The 19,883-nt window shown below is 48.0% G+C and overlaps 1 protein-coding gene across 2 annotated transcripts in view; it reads right to left on the bottom strand.

Moving 5' to 3' along the window:
- The window catches only part of PRMT1 (protein arginine methyltransferase 1), a 669,379-nt gene that overhangs the window by 187,963 nt on the left and 461,533 nt on the right, over nt 1-19,883 (bottom strand). For both annotated transcript variants that reach the window (XM_044083416.1, XM_044083415.1), the window contains exon 8: nt 14,214-14,364. In XM_044083416.1, coding sequence (XP_043939351.1) covers nt 14,214-14,364 — 151 coding nt within the window. The remainder of the gene's footprint in view (nt 1-14,213; nt 14,365-19,883) is intronic.

The following is a 19,883-nucleotide window of genomic DNA, read 5'->3' on the forward strand; positions in this document are numbered from 1 at the left end:
CTCGCAGCTTGCTTATCCGTGGTTTCGGCCGAAACCACGGACCGCGAGTGTCGGTCTTTTTCTTTGCGTTTTTTAATTATTTGGGTAGTCGGATGATCCGACGGCATAATGTACGCAAACTCTGAGCCGAAAAACTGTTCAGCAAACTCCGACCGACGCCTAAGCGTTCGTCGGTTGAAGGAAGCACAGGCTAAACAGGCAGCTACGTCGTGGTCTGGGCCTAAACAAGGTAGGCAGTAAGAGTGGAAATCTTTGAGGTATTTGTTTCCCACAAGTTAAACAATTATTTACTTTTTCTGACATCGGCTGAGGCAAGAAAGAATCCCCAACGGGGTACTTAGCTTTTTAGAAGTCTTCGAAGTAGTATTCGGTAGTAGGAATCTCTGGATCTGACCGACCGGCACTTGCGAACAGCTTCTGCTTCGGGCGCCACGCGGCAAGAAAGACTGAAGAAAATGGTGTCGGCTGATGCCTTTATACCCGAAGACCAGCAGAGATGACGTCGGGTGAAGTGCGACATCAGCCGAAGCCGGACCCAGACTTTGGAATCCGGCCGACCGAAGGGCTGCCTGACAGGACAACCCATTTATTATGACTGCAGATGCATCCATGAAGGACATCTAACCTGTTTTCTGCATAGGAGACAAACAATTGGTCCGATTTTCTAATTTGTTTAGTTCTATGCAAGTAGTACCTGAGCTGACGATGGACATCCAAAAAATGCAGTTTCTGTTCAGCTCTGTCAGAATAGTTAGGGAAAAAGACTGGTAGATCTATAGATTGGTTAATATTGGTTTGAGATACAACCTTGGGGAGAAAGGAAGGGTTAGTTCTTAACGAAACCCTGTCCTTATGAAAAACCAAATAAGGTGAACGAATACAGAGAGCTTGAATCTCGGAAACCCTTCTTGCAGAAGTGACAGCCAGTAAAAATATAGTTTTCCACGTCAATAACTTCAAAGAACATGAAGCAGACGGTTCGAAAGGAGGTAGTATCAAGGATGCCAACATTAAGTTTAGATCCCATTGCAGAGGAGGATGCTTTATAGGTGGTTTTAGGAGAAAAACTCAAAAAAGGCCTTGCATATCTATGAGACATAATGTTATTGTCATGCAAGCCAACATGATACTTGGAAATAGCAGCCAGTTGTACTTTGACTGTAGATGACGAGGATCCTGAATGAAAAACCTCCGCCAGGAAATCTAAAACAGAATGTACGGGAGCAGTAAAAGGATCAATATTTCTGGAGTTTGCCCAAATCGAAAAACGTCGCCACTTGCTAGCATAAATAGTCCTAGTGGACGACTTCAAAGAAGACACTAAAATGTCTCTCACTGAGTCAGAAATCATTGGTAGCCTGGCTAGGGAAGGAAGTGGAGCAACCAAGCAGTGAGGCTGAGAGAATGAATGGCCCGGTGCTGCTGACCCGACTGGTGGATCAAAAGATCCGGAACTGGGTCCAGATGCCAGGGCTGCACCAGAAGGTGACGATGCAGAGACGGAAACCAAATTTGTCGAGGCCAATATGGAGCAATGAGGATCCATTTGGCTCTCAAAACGGTGGCTTTCTGAATGACTTGTGGAATCAATGGAAAGGGAGGAAAAGCATAAAGTCCCCGAGGCCAATCCTGGGTTAGAGAGTCTCTCAGGGGTTGGCCTGGAAGGGGAAATAGAGTGAAATAGTCTGGGCACTTGTTGTTTTGAGGGGTAGCGAAAAGATCGCAACAAGGAGTGCCCCACTTCAGAAAAATCTGATCCACTACAGATTGATTGAGAGACCACTCGTGAGGCATCAGAATAGATCTGCTCAGCCTGTCCGCCAATAGGTTGGACCTGCCGGGGATGTGCGTTGCTATCAGAAACCGCTGAGAAGAGATCGCCCATTGCCAAAGTCTGAGAGCTTCTCGACATAACGGATAGGACCTGGTTCCGCCCTGTTTGTTGATGTACCAGACCACGGACATGTTGTCCGTTTATACTGCAATAGTCCCCCGTTGGAAGAAAGTCGAGGGCTTGAAACGTTAAAAGCACTGCTCTCATCTCCAGGACATTTATGTGCAGATGGTATTCTATGGGTTGCCACGTCCCGTGGACCATCCTGCCCTGATAATGCCCCCCCCACCCGATCAGAGAGGCATCCGTAGTGACTGTGGCAACTGGAGGAGGGGGAATAAAGGGTCGGCCCTGACGAAGAAGAGGGGAAGATATCCACCAGCCCAGATGAGCCCTGCACGACTGTTACTAAGATTTCGTGTCTCATCGGAAGATTGTGGTACGACCACTGCGTGAATAACATCCACTGCAGGAGACGCATGTGGAAGTGAGCCAGTGGTAGAAGAACAATGGCCGCAGCCATTAGACCTAGAACTTTCAGGACAAACCTGGCTTTGATCTTGTTGCTTTGTAACAGAAGCCGAACAAATTTTTGGATGTCCAGAATTCTTTGATCTGTTAGTCTGGCTAACATTTTGACGGTGTTTAATTCTGCGCCTATAAAGGTGATAGATTGGCAAGGCAGCAGAGAAGATTTTTCGAAATTTACTGAAATTCCCAGTTTCCTGCAAAGCTGTAGGGTGTAGTCTCTGGACTGAAGAAGCTGACACTTGGTGGTGGCGGAGAGGAGCCAGTCGTCCAAATAAGGAAACACCTGGAATCCTAGACGTCTCAGGTGAGCTGTGACCACTGCCATGCATTTGGTAAACACTCTGGGGGCTGAAATGAGGCCAAAGGGCAGTGCTCCGAATTGGTAATGACTGGTCCCTAGCCGAAAGCGGAGAAACCTTCTGGAGCGTCTGTGAATCTTTATGTGATAGTACGCATCCTGAAGGTCTATAAAGCACATCCAGTTGTCCTTGCCCAGAAAGGGCAGAATGGACTGAAGCGTGACCATCCGGAATCTTGCCTTCTTGACAAATCTGTTTAGATTGCTCAGGTCTAATATTGGTCTCCAATCTCCTGTCCTTTTGGGGACCAAAAAGAATCTTGAGTAGACGCCGGATCCTACTTGGTCTGCCGGTACTGTCTGGACGGCTCTTTTTTCTAGGAGTTTTGAAACCTCCTGTTTTGCCAAATCCCTTTGACCGGGTGAGATGTCTGGAAGGGATTGTAGAGTCTGAAACCTTTGAAGGGATCTTGTAACCCTCGGATATAATCGACTGTACCCACTTCTCTTGGGATAGGGATTGCCAGGCTACTGGGTACAGTGAAATCCTTCCCCCGACTGCCTCCAAGGGTGGACAGTCGGGCAACACCTCAGGGATGCTGAAAGGGCTTCTCAGGAAGAGACTCCCTGTTGCCCTGGTTCTGAGGACCCCCCCTGCCTCTAGGGCGTCTATTATTGCTACCCCCTCTGCTTCTGGGGGTAAACTGACCACGTGTGTCCGGTGTAGCTCCTTGGGCTTTACGGAACCACATCTTCCCCCTTTCTGACCCTTTGTATATGGTCTAGAAGGAGTGGAAAATTGGACTCCAACGGCAGAAAGAGTTTTACCGTCCTGCTCACACCTGGTCAAGGTATCCTTCACCTGAGGTCCGAACAAAGCCGAACCATCAAAGGGGGTATTAGTGAAGGACGCCTTAAAGGGGTCTGCAAAATTACACAGCCGCATCCAGGCTTGGCGTCTAAGAGCAACTCCTGTGCCTGCAGCCCTGCTCGCTCCATCGGCCGCATAAGTATGAGCCGCATGGAGTTAGATATGGAATTCAGGACAGCAAGCTGTGAGGCAATCTTTTCCTGAGCCCCAGCAGCAGAAGGATCCTGGACTACTTCACCCAGTTCCTTGAGAATATCTCGTTGAAGCCTGGTGAAGTGACAAAGGTAATTCAGCGAACGCATAGCAAAGGTCGCTGAAGAAAACATCCGCTTTCCATACCTGTCCATGGTCCTAGAATCCTTGATAGGATGGACAGGTACTGAAGGATCCGCCAGTTCCTTCTTAGTGGCCGCCACCACCACCATAGCATCCACAGAGACACCTTTGGAAAGGAACTGTTTATCCGAAGGGGCCGTAATGAACTTGGATGGTCTTCTGGGGACAGGTTCCACAGAATCTGGAGCCACGCCTTCGAGCCACTACCTGCGTAAGTGGGTCGAAGGCGAGACACCCAGGAGGTGGAGGGTCGGGATCCAAAAGCCTCCAGGTATACTGACTCATCCTCGGAGGGGTCAATGGAGGGCCAATTCCCCCTCTGAGGAGCTCAAGGATGTCTGAAAAGGAGACATCCTCAGAGGGGGACCGTGGGGAACCCTCCGACTCATCTAAGTCGGTATCAGATGTAGTAGACTCAGGGGAGTCTGTGTGTTTCCTCTTACCGTCCTCTTCGAGGGGTTCCCCTGCAGGATCAGGAGAAACCTCGGAAGAGGAGGAAATTCCCAGTGGGGAAACCTGGGGCGATGGATCCCTGGGCCTGTGAGCAAGAGGCTGGCAAGAGGCATCTGCAGGCACTGATGAGGGAGGAGCTAGAGGGATGGACTGTTGACCAGGCTCAGAGGCCAGGACACTCCTCATCACCTCAAAGGCTCCTCTCCCCGGGAGGCCGGAACATTCCCGCTCCGAAGAGACAGGAATGGTCGGCTCCAAAGAGAGAGAAGGCTCCGAGGCCGATGTCGGCGCCGAGCTTACCAAAGCCGAAGCCCTGAGAGGGAGAGCGGGGTCGGACAAGGGTCCGATGCCACTAGCCCCCTCGGAGCAGACAGTGGAAACCCGACGACCGGATCCCTCCAAGGAAGGTCTCAAGGAGGAGATCGGAGCCGAGGACAACGGAGCCGAAGGATGCATCGGCTCCGGCATCGAAACAGTCGCTGTCCCGAGAAGCTCCGGCTCCGAACTCTGGTGTTGAGTCGGAGGAGGAAGCTCAAGGATTGGGGCTATAGCCGAAGTCTGTTGAGACGGGCTATGGAGCATTTGGGCCAGTGCCTGAGACTTCAACAGCCTGCTTACCACCCTCTCCAAGTCGTGGTCAGACAGCCTGGAAGATCTTGAAGATCGGCTCCGATGGCTCCGCTCCGACAAAAGAGGAGACCCCGGAGCCGAGTGGATACTCAGTATAGAAGGGGACCGAGATCTCTTACGGGTCGAAACCATCGGAGCCGAAGTCCCTTGAACTCCAGATGGAGCCGAGGATATCTCGGCTCCAGCCGGAGCCGACAAGGCCACAGTAGTCAGGGTATCGGAACCGGCCGGCACCGAACCCACTACTTGAACAGAAGATGTATCGACTCCAGCCGGAGCCGATGTCGGCTCCGCCGGAGCCACCGGAGGAGGCTTGGACACTGTAGCCTGAGCCTTCGGTGGCTTATGAGGTTTTCCTGACCCTGATTTAGGAGGAGAACCTTCTGGCTTAAGTAAGCCTCGGAGGATGAGCTTATTCCTCCTTTCCTGCAGGACTCTCTGGCTAAAAGCATGACACAAAGCACAGGAGTCCTGCAGGTGCAAAGGCCCCAGGCAATAAACACAAGAAGTGTGACCGTCTGTCAGACATTTTCTGACAGCACTGGTCACACTTCTTGAAGCCTGAGACCTTGCCTTCTTTTGACATCCTAGGAGGAAGAAACACAAACAATCCCAACAAACACACAAATTAATCCCTTACACAAACACACAGGAAGGGAATAACCAATGGGGAACTAGGCCTGACTAAACAACTTTAGATTAAAGTTTATAAAAAGTTTGAAAAGGGAATAGGGTGGGCTGTAACTAACTACAGACTAAACTAACACTAACAGGGAAAAATAAACCCCTAACTACACTTTTTCTTATTTCACTAAGAAAAAACTTACCTCAGCTGGCAAAGGAGACCTCTTTCGCTAAGCGGCAAACGAGATCTGAGGTAGTTCCGCCTTGCATCATGGGATATAGGGTTGCCTCGAGCTGGTAAAAGGAGTTCGAGCTAAAGCAAGTGCCGAGTCGGAGCAGAGGATCGGCTCCGAACCCATCCAGCAAGAATGAAGGCGAGATTGACAACTTAACATCAGTTATTAACTTTGTTTGACATCGGCTGAGGCAAGAAAGAGTCCCCAATGGGGTACTTAGCTTTATTGAAGTCTTCGAAGTTGTATTCGGTAATGTTATCTCTGGATCTGACCGACCGGCACTTGCGAACAGCTTCTGCTTCGGGCGCCGCGCGGCAAGAAAGACTGAGGAAAATGGCGTCGGCTGATGCCTTTATACCCGAAAACTGCCGCAATGACGTCGGGTGAAGTGCGACACCAGCCGAAGCCAGACCCAGACTTTGGAATCCGGCCGACCGAAGGGCTGCCTGACGACAGGACAACCCATTTGTGAAGACTGCAGATGCATCCTTGAAGGACATCCCTGTAATATCCAACAGGTTTTCTAGGATCAGGAGGTAAAGAATCAGGGGCCAAGCTAGATTCCGAAAAAGCACCAACAATGTCAAGTACAGGGGGGATAGCTAAATGCCTGTGTTGGAGCAGGAGTAAGAAATCCCCAAGCCTCTTTAGAATTAGGGTAATCCTGGCTTTCCCAGCAAAAATGCTCCCTTAGAGTATGCAAGGTTTCACCAAAAGAAGTCCTCTGGAGGGGAAGCAGAGGGAATAGAGTCCTCATAGGTAGATAAGGGTAAATCCTGGTCAGAGGAAACAAATTTCAGAATTCTGATCAGAAGAATCAAGCAAACTCAGTCCTAGGTCTCAGAGGGGGAAGGTTGGCTTCCACTGATTAAAGTAATAAACTCTTCAGCCATTCTTATTTGTTTTTTAGGCAAAGAGGCCTGACCATGCGGTCTGGGCATTGGCTTTCTAGGCATGGACAGAGTTTTAGGCCTGAAGATGGCGCTGGTTTAATATGCAAGTCAGTAGGCCTGAATACACCCTCAGAAGCCGGTGCCTACACTGCAGCTCTGGACCCATCCAAGCTAGAGACATCTGCAGGTTCAACAGCTGAAGCATCTCACGGCATACCAGACACCGAATGGGTCTCAGAGGCCTGCGAATCTGAAGTAGCGGGTATCAGGGGCTGTTAAAGCACTTCACTGAATACCAAACTGGCAACTAGCTTTTGAGAAGTGTTGGCAGCTTTAGACTTACACAGTCTATCTTTGCATTTTTTTGGGATGTCGGTAGTCTGGTGGCTTACCAAAGCCATACCTGGATAATTGAACAGAGTACCAAAATATTTAGAAGCAAAGATATACTGACGACGAATAGTTTGTTTAAATAAGGCACAAAAAAAGAAGTTTTGTCCTTACCATGACATCCCATGTAGTGTGTTCATCTCGCCTTTGTTCTTACACGGGTTCGGAGCAGATCCTCAGCTCAGAGTCGGCCGAATAGCAAAGCTCTAAATCTCAGAGAAGATTGAGACCAGCCCATATCCCACAATCCTCCCTGCCATTACTCAGATCTAGTTTGCAAACAAACCAGACCAAAAGATCCAACACCTCCGGTGCTAGAAGTATACACTCTTCAGCCAGAGACACTCTCTCACCATAGCAATAACTAACGGTCTACACATATATCCCATGATACACGGGACCATATACCCCAGAAGGGGTCAAGACACGTCAATCAGACTCTAATCCTACCAGTTCTTCCAAACTGCTGGGGGGAGGGGGGGAATGTAAGAACAAAGGCGAGATGAACACTCCACATGGAACGTTATGGTAAGGACACAACTTTATGTAAGTGTTCAATCTCGCAGTTTCTTACACACGGGTAGCGTCCCTAGCTCAGTCACCCCGAGTGACTCATGGAAGAACATTCCTAAGCACAGTGGAACCAAATGATGTCCTATCCTTGGAGACTTTGTCCACTCTGAGTGATGAAAGTATGCGGCTTAGACCACGTGGCTGCTGCACAAATAGTGTCCAAAGGCAAACGAGCTGCATGAGCTAAGGAAGTGGAGACGGATCTGGTAGAATGGGCCTTAGGTTTGGTGGGTAAGGATTGCTTTGATTTAGAGTATACAAATGTTATACAGTCAGCAAGCCATTTAGTGTACGTTTAGTAATTGGCATGCCCTTTTTATTGTCTGCAAATGAGACGAAGTGCTGATCCGTTTTCCTGTAAGCTTTGGTCCTATCGAAATAAAATCTTAATTGCCTGTGAACATCCAACTTGTGCAACATATACTCCAGTTAGTATGGTTTTTGAAAAAGGTAGGGAGTTCTATAGACTGGTTAATATTCGTAACTGAGCATACTTTTGGAAGGAAAGATGGATTTCTATGCAAAGAGACCCTGTCTGGATAGAATATCAAGTAAGGTGGTCTGACCGATAATGCTTGCAACTCTGATACTCTACAAGCTGAGGTAACTGCGACGAGAAACAGCGTCTTCCACGATAAGAACTTTGAGACATGACGAAGCAGGTTCAAAAGGTGGCAACATGAGTTGCGACAGCAACAAATTCAGGCTCCATGGAAAGAAAGGTTTTCTGACAGGCGGTCTAAGATGGAAGGTTCCTTTCATAAAGGCCTTAAAGTCAGACACATAATGGGAGAACCTTCCTCACCAATATGGAAGTTTGATATGGCCAACTGTACTCTTAGCGTGGAAGTAGAAGCTCCTTCGTGAAAAAGGATAGATAAGAATTCTAAAATTTTATGTAGAGGAGCTACCAAGGGGTCTAAGTTTTGGCTAGATGCCCAATATACAAAGCATTTCCACTTGCTCGTATAGAGTTTAGTAGTGGAAGCTTTATGAGAAGCAACCAGAATGTGTTGAACTGCTGGGGGGAGTAGATGAGACCTGGCTAGGCAGGGAAGCAGAGCAGCCAAGCTGCTAGTTTGAGGGACTGTAGAGACGGGTGAGGAACTCCCGACGAATGTGTCAGTAGATCTGGTACTGGGTCCAGAATCCATGGTTCCTCTATTTGATGGTCTCGAAGAAAGGGGAACCATATTTGACAAGGCCAGAATGGGGCTACGAGTACTATAGTCCTTTCCAGGTTCCTGGCTTTCTGTAGAAATCTGGGAATCAAGGGAGTAGGTGGAAATGCATATAGGAGACCCAGGGGCCAATCGTGCATCAGTGCGTCCCTGGGGACATCCCCCCAGAGGGGGTAGAAGGGCAAAGTAGCTTCTGCATTTTGCATTCAACGGGGAAGCAAACAGATCGCAGCAAGGCTGGCCCCATTTGCGGAAGATCTTTTCTGCAGTCTGAAATGAGGGACCACTCGTGAGGTAACAGGATGGCTCTGCTCAACCTGTCCGCAATGACGTTGGATGACCCCGGGATGTACGTTGCTATCAGAAAGCGACCCGTGGACTCTGCCCATTGCCAAATTCTCATGGCCTCTCTGCATAACCGGTAAGACCTGGTTCCCCCTTGCTTGTTTATGTACCAGACTACAGACATGTTGTCTGAACTGCTACTGTTCCTACAGGTAAGAGGGCTTGGAAGTGTTGCAACGCCAGGAACACCGCCCTCAACTCCATAACATTTATATGTAGAGTGTACTCCGTGCAGAACCATTCTCCTTGGACTGTTCTTCCCTGAAAAGCCCCCCCCCCCCCCACCCTATCAGGGAAGCATCCGTGGTTACTGTGGCTGTTGGACTGGGTAGAACGGACGACCCATAGTGAGGTTCTGATCGCGCACCCACCATGAAAGGTCCCGTCTGCAAGAGTGTTATCCTGATCTCGTGCGCTAGGGGTAGGTGTTGGAACGACCACTGCGCGAAGAGCAGCCATTGTAGGATCCTCATGTGTAACCTTCCCATAGGGACTGCAATTAGTGCGGCTGCCATCAGTCCCAACACTTAACACCAGTTTGGCTGGGGCTTTGTTGCTGACCAGAAGAACCTGCTGTTTGAGGGTTGAGGCTCTTATTGGAGGGAGCTTCAGTAGTGTCGATCATGTATTTAGGTCTGCTCAGATGAAGGAAATACACTGAGGGCGATAAGCAAGACTTTTCAAAGTTTTGGAAATCCCTAAGTGGGGATAGGCTGATTGCGTAGTCTCTGGCTTGCAATAGACTACACTCTGTGGTGGCGGTGAGGAGCCAGTCGTCCAGATAGGAATCCTTGTTCTCAAGTGAGACGCAACTACTGCCATGCATTTGGTGAATACCCTGGGGGCAGAGCTCGAAACTGAAAGTGACTGGCTCCCAGCTGGAAGCGCAGGTGATCTCTGGACGGTCTGGCCATTTTGATGTGGTAGTACGCATCTGAGATCTATAGAGCACATCCAATCATCCTTCTTTAAGAATGGAAGGATCGATTGAAGCGTGACCATCCAGAACTTTTCCTTCACGAAGTTGAGATGGCTGAGATCTAAGATCGGTCTCCAGTCCCCTGTCTTTTTTGGAACTAAAAAGAACCTTGAGTAAGTTTCTAATTCTTTGGTCTGCCGGGACTGGTTGGATGACTGAGCAGCTTTGAAATTTCTTTAGCTGCTAGATTTTGCAGACGGGGTGGCACGTCTGGAAACTTTCTTTGTAGAGGTGGCGTTGATGTGAAGGGGATTTTGTATCCTCTGGTTATAATGCTTTTTACCCAAGAATCCGAAGTAAGGTTTAGCCAGGCCAGTGGGTATAAAGCCAAGCGACCCCCGACTGCCTCCAGAGCAGGACAGCTGGGCCTCCCTTCAGGAGTGCTGGAAAGGCTTCCCAGGGATGGAATCCCTGTCGCCTTGGTTATGCGGACCCCCCTCTGCCACCAGGGCGGCGTCTTCCATTTCTACCCCCTCTTCTGCCTCTGGAGGGAGTATCACTCTGTATGGTCTGGAAAGATCCCAGTTTCTTACGGAACCACATTTTTCCGCCTCGTTGCCCTTTGGGGTACTGTCTAGTAGGAGCAGAAAAACAGACCCCAACAGCAGACAGGGTCTTTCCCTCTTGCTCACACCGAGTGAGGGTCTCCTTAACCTTGGGCCCGAAAAGTGTGGCACCATCAAAAGGGGCATTGGCAAAGGAAGACTTGAAGGCTTCCGCAAAGGAGCACAGCCATGATGGTCTTCGAAGAGCAATCGCTGAAGCTCTACTCGATCCCTCAGCTGCATACGAGATGAGCCTCAAGGATGAATTTACTATGGAGGTGAGGGTGTTAAGTTGTGCTGTTACTTTTTCTGAAACAGCAGCATCTGTGTTACCCTGGAGGGCATCTGTCAGCTCCTTGATGTGATCCTCTGCAAACGTGTGAAGAGAGTCAAATAGTTTAGCGAACGCATGGAAAAAATTGCTGAACTAAAAACGCACTTCCCATATCTGTCCATAGTCCTAAAAGCCTTTTTAGGAGGATGAACAGATGAAGACTCGGACATCTCCTTTTTCGTGGCTGCCACCACCACCATAGCGTCGACAGAAACTCCCTTGGTGAGATAAGATTTATCTTGGGGGGAAGTGATGAACTTGTTTGGTTTCCTAGGGACTGGTTCCACTGTGTCAGGTGCCTCCCATGCCCTTCGAGCAATCAAATCCATTAATTCATTGAAGGGCGGAGTCACCCAGGAGGTAGAAGGTTGAGCCCCAAAAGCCTTCAGCAGCACCGACTCGTCCTCAGTGGGGGCTAGGGATTGCCAATCACCCCTGTTTCAAGATCTCCAGGATGTCTGCAAATGACACCTCAGAGGGTGATTTGGTGGACCCCTCTGCCTCATCCAAGTCGGTGTCAGACGTTAGATATTCCTGTGGGGAATCTATGTGCCTCCTCTTGCACAACAGCTTCCTCGGGACCTCAGAGGGGGCTTCTGGTGAGGCCTCCAGGGAACAGGGGGAACCCTCTGGGGGTGGCAGAGGCAATTGGGCTCTACGCTTGGGATGGATCGTGGGAGCAGAAACAGAAAGTGGCCCTTTTGGGGAAGATTGCCCTGATGTGGTTTTCTGTGCAGACAATACTTTCCTCATAAGGTCAAAGGCCCCCGAACCCCTGGCCGAGGGCACCCCCCGGTTAAGAACACGGGAGCATCCCAGACCCAGGTGCCGTGGGCTCAGACCCAGAGGACGGAGCCAAGCCAGTCTGTGCAGAGGCCCCGAGAGGGAGAGTCGGTACGACTGTCCCGAAACAGAGGAGAGAGTCGGCTCCGCGACTCCATCGGTTCCGAAGGAGTCGAAGTCAATGGTGTCGATCGTGCAATGGACGGTTTCGGCACAGAGGACTCCACTATCAGGTCATCCTCTCCCGGCTCCGAGAACTGGATGGGGAGGCCTTCTAGTTTCGACACCAACTGGGAGGAAACTGCAATTAACTTGGAAAGGGCCATGTTTTCCATGAGTTTCTGCATGACACGATCCACATCGGTCTCAGATAAAGGTCTGGAAGAAAAGGTCAAAGGAGCCGAAGATGGCACCGACCGAAGAATGGACGGTGGTGGCAGCTCCGACACCGGTTCCAAGATCTGGGGCTCAGGAAAAGATAAATGTTTGACGCTCAGCCCAGAGATCTGTGGAACCGGCGAACGAACCCTAGAAGGTCAACTGAGCCGATGACATGGGCTCAGACATCTTCAACCCCTTTGAGGATTTAGAAGCCTGATCCGACTTGTCCAAAGCCTCTTGAAAGGCAGGCTTCAGTAACTCTGAGCTTCCTGTGCCTGTCATGACCCTCCCGCTAAAGGAATGGCAAATAGAGCAATCCTCTTGAAGATGGAGAGGGCCAAGAGACGCAGGAAGCAGGATTGTCAGTAATGGACATTTTCTGCCCACACGGACTTCTTTTAAAGCCAGATTTAATTTTTTCTGACATACTAATATAACAAAAGCTAATGAGTATAGAAAAACTGCTAATCCTATATGTATATAGATATGTAGAAAGGGCTATATAAGAGACACAGAAAACCACACCCAAAGAAGAAGGGTTAGGCCACAAAAGGGTGCCTGAAGAAAAAAATAATGGCAGGGAAGATTGTGGGATATGGGCTGGTCTCAAGCTTCTCTGAGATTCAGAGCTTTGCAATTCGGCCGACTGAGCAGAGGATCGGCTCCGAACCAGTGTGTAAGAACAAACTGAGAGATTGAACACTCTTACATCAGACAGCGAGAAAAGTAGTGGACAGGGCCTAGGCAAGGAATGCAGTAAGAATGAAAATCTTTGAGGTATTTGTTTTCCACAAGAAATACAATTATCGACTTTTACTGACATCGGTTTAGAGCAAGAAAAAGTTTCCCCAACTGGGAACTTAGCTTAGTTGAAGACTTCGGTTCTGAAACTCGAAAAAGAAAATTTCAGGAGTTGGTCGGCCGGCACTTGTGAACTGCTTCTGGTTCGGGCACCACACGTCAAGAAAGACTGATGTAATGCAGTCAGCTACATGCTTTATACTCCTGACGTCATGGAAGATGGGACAGCAACTGACGCAGGACCCAAGACTTGGTTAATCAGGCCGACTTGAGGGCTACTGCAAGCAGATAACCCAAATGTGATGACTGCAACAGTGAAACACTAAGAACATCTCCGGTAGCGGCCGACAACCACTCATGCTGCTTCTGGCTCCTCGGCAAGAAAGACTAATGTAATGACGTCAGCTGCCTGTTTTTACACCACTGACTACCTGATGTCACAGTCCTGCAGCAACCGATGCTGAAATACTAATCCTCTGGTATTAGAGCAGACTGAGGGCTACCCTGGCAGGAATAACCCAAATGTGATCAACAGTGAAACGCGAAGATCAATGATTTGATAATCCATTTTAAGGTTACTTGCACAACTGTACTATGATCATTAGACCCAAATCAGCTACAAAGTCAGACAAAATAGGAAATTTACAACAGAAAGTAAACTGAAAAACTGCATAAGCTGGAATTTAAGATGTTTGTTGTAAGGCAAGTATACTGCCGTCCAAAACACTGTTCCACTAGACAGTATTATAGTACAATTCTACAGTGCAACAGATACAGTAAATATCAATTGTATGGATCCAATAGGAAGTTCAAGGGAACAGCGAAATCCAAAAAGCACAGAAAAGTGCTACTACAATACTCAAAGGAAGCCATCAGACAAGGGGAAGTCAGTAAGATGGCAAGCAAGTGAAGAGCTCATGCCCCTAAAAAGCAGAGCTACAACTACAAAACAGCATTTTTTTCTCAGAGAGGAAACTAGCCAACTAGTAAGAGAAGTAATCACAAATGTGCAGCAAAAGCCACAGTCATATCCAATGGTACTTTGCCATTCTTCAGTGTCTGATGCGTTGACAATATCAGATATGCACAACGCTGCATCATGTGAATCAACCTCCTGCCAAAAAGAATTTCCAAACTGATCTGCTTTACCAGCCAGTGAAAAGGTTTTAGTACAGATTACTGAAAATTTACTCACTTGTTGAAAAACCAGTCCTCTTATGGCAACGAGTGAACTCAATATTGAAGTAAGCCACAAAAGCATGTATGTAGTCATTCCTCTTCACCTGAAGACAGAAGGGAGATGTGAAGGTCAAGTCTTCTACCTTCACCGTGTAGATATCCACCTCCTGTAAAGTGTGGAAAGATTGAGCATATTTAGTATACACAATTTCAAATAACATAATTCCCCCCCCTTTTAATGAAACATTCAGAAAGGTAAAAAGCTAATGCCTTTTATAATACTTAATTCTGACCATCACTACCTTGACACAAACATGGTGGTCCACCCCAAGCCATAATCTTGGATCCAACCTTCGACAGTGTCAAGGCCAAGTTACATACTGCTGTACAGACATGGCCAAGTGTCACAATGGGGGATGGTGGACAGTGCTACAAACAGTGTAGACATGAAGATATACTGGAGCTCTGTGTAGAGGGGTTGAGCAGCAACCCTGAGGAAGGGCATGTATTTGACTGAGCTGGGGAGGGCATACAGTAATGTAGAAGGGGGTGACAAGGGGTGGGGCATTTTAGTAAATTTAGACATAGGATAGATGAAGGGGGGGTCTATATTATAAAATCGAAAAGACTTTACAGAGAACGTTCATTTGAGCGAAAATGCCGGTAATCGAAATTGCTATTGTGGGGGGCTGCACCCTCCACACCCCCCAACACTATAATCTAACTCAGAGGTCGCACTACAGTGAGTAAAGGGCAAATATCCCACTCCTCACTGTAACACCCCACAATCAGGGTTTCAATTCCTGACATTTTCGCTCATGTGAGCGTTAGCGCTAAAGTCTTTTCGTGCATCTAATATAGACCCAGATAAAGGCAGAGTAGCAGTCTACATAAAGGAATGCATACCGCAATGCAGAAGAGGGTATTGCAAGCATACAGAAGCACACACTGAGAAAAAAGGTAAGCTGTCCTGGTAGTCAAGGTAGAGGAAATGAAGCTAGCAGAGGGAAAACAGTGTTTGAGGCATCAAGAGTCATGAGAGTGCATGAAAAAAGAATGGGGAGGAAGAAAAACTCATGCTAACCTGATTTCTAGAAGGGAGATACTCCGCTTCAGGGTAAGGGAAGTCAACAGGTTTTGGACAGAGGGATTCAGATGACCAAGGCACACTAACAAAAGTGTAAATTCTTACCGTAACCATAGAGGTCTTTCTTCCATGCTGCAGTACTCAAGTGTGGGATTACCCACGTCATGCAACCTGAACGTCCGCTCCTATACAAAAACTTAAGCCTGGTTGCTGTACGTGCGTGGACATCACACAGAGCCATAAACCAGGGACCACAAATGTGACATCTGCATGCAGAGAAAAGTCCAGTCAGACAGTCCAGTAGAGCCAAACTATGTCCACCAGAAGTGCCATTTGCTGGCTCATTTGACATTAGTCTAGGGGTGCCCCAAGGGTGCACTTTAAACAGGTCCAAAGGAATAAAGGGGGATAGGATTGGGAGGAGAGGAATACTGTACCATGGAAGAGAAGGGCATCTATGGTATGCTAAGATTTTGCACAACTATTCTATGTCCTATTCCTATGTTGCAGTATTCTTAGTGTGGGAGCATGCCACAGCTTAGGAAGGTAGGGTGGAGGAAAAGGTAGCAGATTCCAGAAAGCCCTGCAGGACTGCCCTAGCAAACCCTGCCCTGGCTCTGGAGACATTGTCCAGTTTGTAGTGTCTGGTAAAAAAGTGTGCATGATGGGCCAGGTGGCTGCCTCCAGAATGGAGACAGTGTCCAGGCCCGAGGAAGGCTTTGGAGAATGCCATGGCCCTGGTAGAATGAGCTCTTACTCCCTAAGGTAGGTCCTTGCTGTGGCAGTAGCAGCAGAAGCAGATAGTTTGGAGACGCTGTCTTGCCCAGGGCTCCGGGGTGGAAGGATACAAAGAGTTGGTTGGATTTTCTGATGGACTTAGTTTTGTCTAAATAAAACCTTAGTTCTCTGCACATTTAGGGAATGGAGCATCCCCTCACTGTCATTAGTGGGAGAAGGTAAGAAGGTGGACAGGACAGTTCACCACCTCTGGCATGAAAGGGTTAGTGTGCAGGGTCACCCCATCCTTGGACCGTGTAGGGTGAGCGCCAATGAGAGCTTGTAACTGTACTGCTCATGGCCCTTACCTCTGCTAGAAGGGTGTCGAGCCTTCCATGTGCACATTTGGAATGTTGCATCACTGGCTGGCTCAAATGGAGGCAGTGTGAGTTTTTCCAGGATGAGGTTTAGGTCCCAAGGAGGTGGTACCAGTTTCCTTGGTCTGATGTGCAAGATCCCTTTCAAGAATAATTTATCTAGCCTGGCTAGTAGAGGGGGTTCTAGTGGTAAGCAGGCAGAGACTGCAGATAGGTGGACTTTCACTGAAGAGTATGAAAGGCCAGCCTTGATAAGGTCACACAAGGACTAGCAGAGTATATGCCTGAAAGGGATCCCTGTGTGCCTAAAGACACCACTTGGAGAATGTCCCATTTTCACATGTAGGATCTCCTTGTACTTGGTTTCCGGCCTTCCTCAGGACTGAAAGCACGTCCTCAGAGTAGTGGTGTCTGAAGGGAATTAAAAGTTTATCATCCAGAGTGTTAGACCTAACATCTGTAGATGAGGGTAAATGAGAAATCCCTTGTGTGAGTAGGCCCACCTTGTGTGCAACTTGTGATGACTGCCCTTTGCTATTGAGAACAGAGGGAAAGTACAGTTTTGTACCTACCATAAATGTAGATGTCCGAGAGGTATGCATCTGCAGTCCTAACATATGTGTTGCCCTGCCTCAGGCAGCCCTTCGGTCGGCCGGATTCCAAAGTCTGGGTTTGGCCTTGGCTGATATCGCACTTCACCCGACGTCATAGCTGCTGTGAATTGGGTATAAAGGCATCAGCAGACGCCATTTTCCTCAGTGTTTCTTGCCCCAGATGCCAGGTGCCCTCTAGGAAGGCTAAATTTGGATAAATGCAAATGATTCCAAGCAGTAGAGAGCAAACAAAAATAACATGTATATACATATATACAAACAAATACACCATAATAGATTCCCCCAGCTAGCTACAAGATGGGCAAATACCCTAGAGGAGTACCACAGAGGGGAAGGAGGGTGGGTAATCCTGACTGCAGATGCATACCTCTCTGACATCTACATTTATGGTAGGTACAAAACTGTACTATGTCCTTCAAGGATGCATCTGCAGTCCTAACATATGGGTAGAATACCATAGCCAAACTGGGGGAGGAGGCACTGAAATGATTATGGTGTAGTTAAGATCCCTTGCAAAACAGCAGTTGCAAAACCGGCTCGGGATTTGGAGTATAAAGGTAGATTATAATGCTTGGCAAATGTATGCACGGAGCTCCAAGTAGCAGCCTCTAGAATGTCTTTGGTAGCCACTCCTCGTAAGAAAGCTGTAGTAGTGGCTGTAGCTCTTGTGGAGTGAGGCCTGATGTTTTCTGGAGTTGTCTTTCCATGAAAAGAGTAACAAAATCTAATGCAATTTCCTATCCATTTTGAGATTGTCTGTTTTGAAATTGCTTTTCCTTCCATTCCTGTTGCATATGCTACCAGAAGCTGGTCAGTTTTTCTATTGTTCTTGGTTCTGTCCAGATAGTAGCGCAATTGCCTGTGCACATCCAAGGTATGTAGTAGTCTTTCCCCTCTGTTCTGTGGGTTGGGGAAGAATGTTGGTAGGTGTATTGCTTGGTTCAATGATACCCTGGAGACCACCTTTGGCATAAAAGTAGGGTTGGTTCTCAAAGATACTCTATCCCGATGGAAGATAAGGAAGGGCTGTACTGCCATTAATGCCTGTAATTCAGAAACCCTTCTTGCTAAAGTGATTGCAAGCAGGAAAGCAGTTTTCCAAGATAACTAACTCTGCTGTTGCTGCTGGCTCGAAAGGGGGAAGTGTTAACTTTTCCAGGACAAAGTTGAGGTCCCATGTAGGCAAAGGTGGCTTCCTTGGAGGCTTTACATTTTTAATTCCTCTCAAACTGCCTGAGTAGAGGATGAGAGAAGACTGGAGGATCCATGTTGTATTTTGCTGAAAGTGCTGATGCATGAATCTTAATGGAGGAGTAAGACAGGCCATTGTGGAAAAGGTCTGCTAAGTATTCCAGGATGTTAGCTATGTTTGGTAATGATACACTTTCTCCTTTTGCTGCACTCCAAATGAGGTATCTTTTCCATTTGGCTGAGTAAGCCTTCCTTGTGGAGGGTCTGCAAGCCTCCAGTATAATGTCTTTAACCCTCTGGGATAAATCTGGGTTATTTTGTTTTATATAATATTCCAGGCAGCCAGCTGTAGTGTTTTCAAGTTTGGATGTAGGATCTTGAAGTTGTTCTGTGTTAGCAGTAAAGGAACTAGAGGTAGGGGCCATGCGTGTGTCCTAGCCATACTCCTCAGTAGCGGGTACCAATGCTGCCTCGGCCAGTCTGGAGCCATCAGGATGATCTTCTTTGTTCAGTAGCACTTTGTGCATCAAAGGAAGAGGTGGGAATGCATATGCTGTCAGGTTTTCCCAACTGAAGGAGAGGGAGTCCACCTTCCAAGCTAGTGGGTGGGATGTCCTTGTGCAGAATTTCCTCAATTGGTGGTTGTGTGGGGATGCGAACAGGTCTATTTCTGGTAGTCCCCATTTCTTTGTAATGGATTTGAAGATGTCTGGATGCAGCATCCATTCGTGGGCATCCGTGGTAGTTCTGCTTAAAGTGTCTGCTAGAATATTTTCTTTTCCTGGCACAAATATGGCCTGGAGCTGAATGTTGAGGTTCAGGGCTACATTCCACAGGTCCACTGCCATCCGGCATAGAGGATATGAATGTGTGCCTCCTTGTTTGTTGATATACCACATGACTGTGGTGTTGTCCGTCCTTATCAGCAAATGACCCTGTTGAAGAAACTGTCTGAATGACTGGATTGCCTGTTTCACTGCCAGCATCTCTTTTTGATTTGTGTAGGTTCAGCTGGTCTTGTGTCCATAGGCCTTGTATACAGTTGTCCACCATGTGTGCCCCCCAGCCTAGGTCCGAGGCGTCCGTGGTGATAGTCTGGCTTGGGTGAGGTTTGTGGAAGGGCAGTCCTCTGTTCAACAGACAGGCCTGAGCCCACAGGAACTCTTGCTTCAGGCATGGGATTATTGGAATCTGAACTTCTAGGCTGTGTTTGTGTTGAGACCATATATTCCTTAGGTAGCATTGCAACTTCCTCATATGCAGCCTGGCATGTGGAACCAATATTATGCAGAATGCCATGTAACCCAGGGCTTGCAGGACTTTCCTCGCTGTAAGCTGGTTCTGTGTTGTCAATGCCCTGAAATAGAGCGGTAGCTGCTTTTGTTTTTCTGCTGTGAGAAATGTCATCTGATTTGAAGTGTCCAATTCTGCACCCAAGAATGTTATCCTCTGGGATGGTAACAGTCTTGACTTTTTCATGTTGACTGTATCCCAGGGCTTGCAGTAGTTGTATAACCTTTTCCAAATCTTGTGTTAATTTGGTCTTGTTGTCCACTTGTATCAGGCAGTCGTCCAGGTACTGATAAATCTGAATTCCCTGAAGCCTGCAATGAGCAATTACTGATGCCAGGCATTTCGTGAATACTCTGGGCGCAGTAGATAAGCCAAAGGGCAATGCTGAGCATTGATAATGCTCTGAT

The sequence above is a fragment of the Protopterus annectens genome, chromosome 9.part0 (assembly GCF_019279795.1).
Source record: "Protopterus annectens isolate FY-2018-M chromosome 9.part0, PAN1.0, whole genome shotgun sequence".
Taxonomy (NCBI): Eukaryota; Metazoa; Chordata; order Ceratodontiformes; family Protopteridae; genus Protopterus; species Protopterus annectens.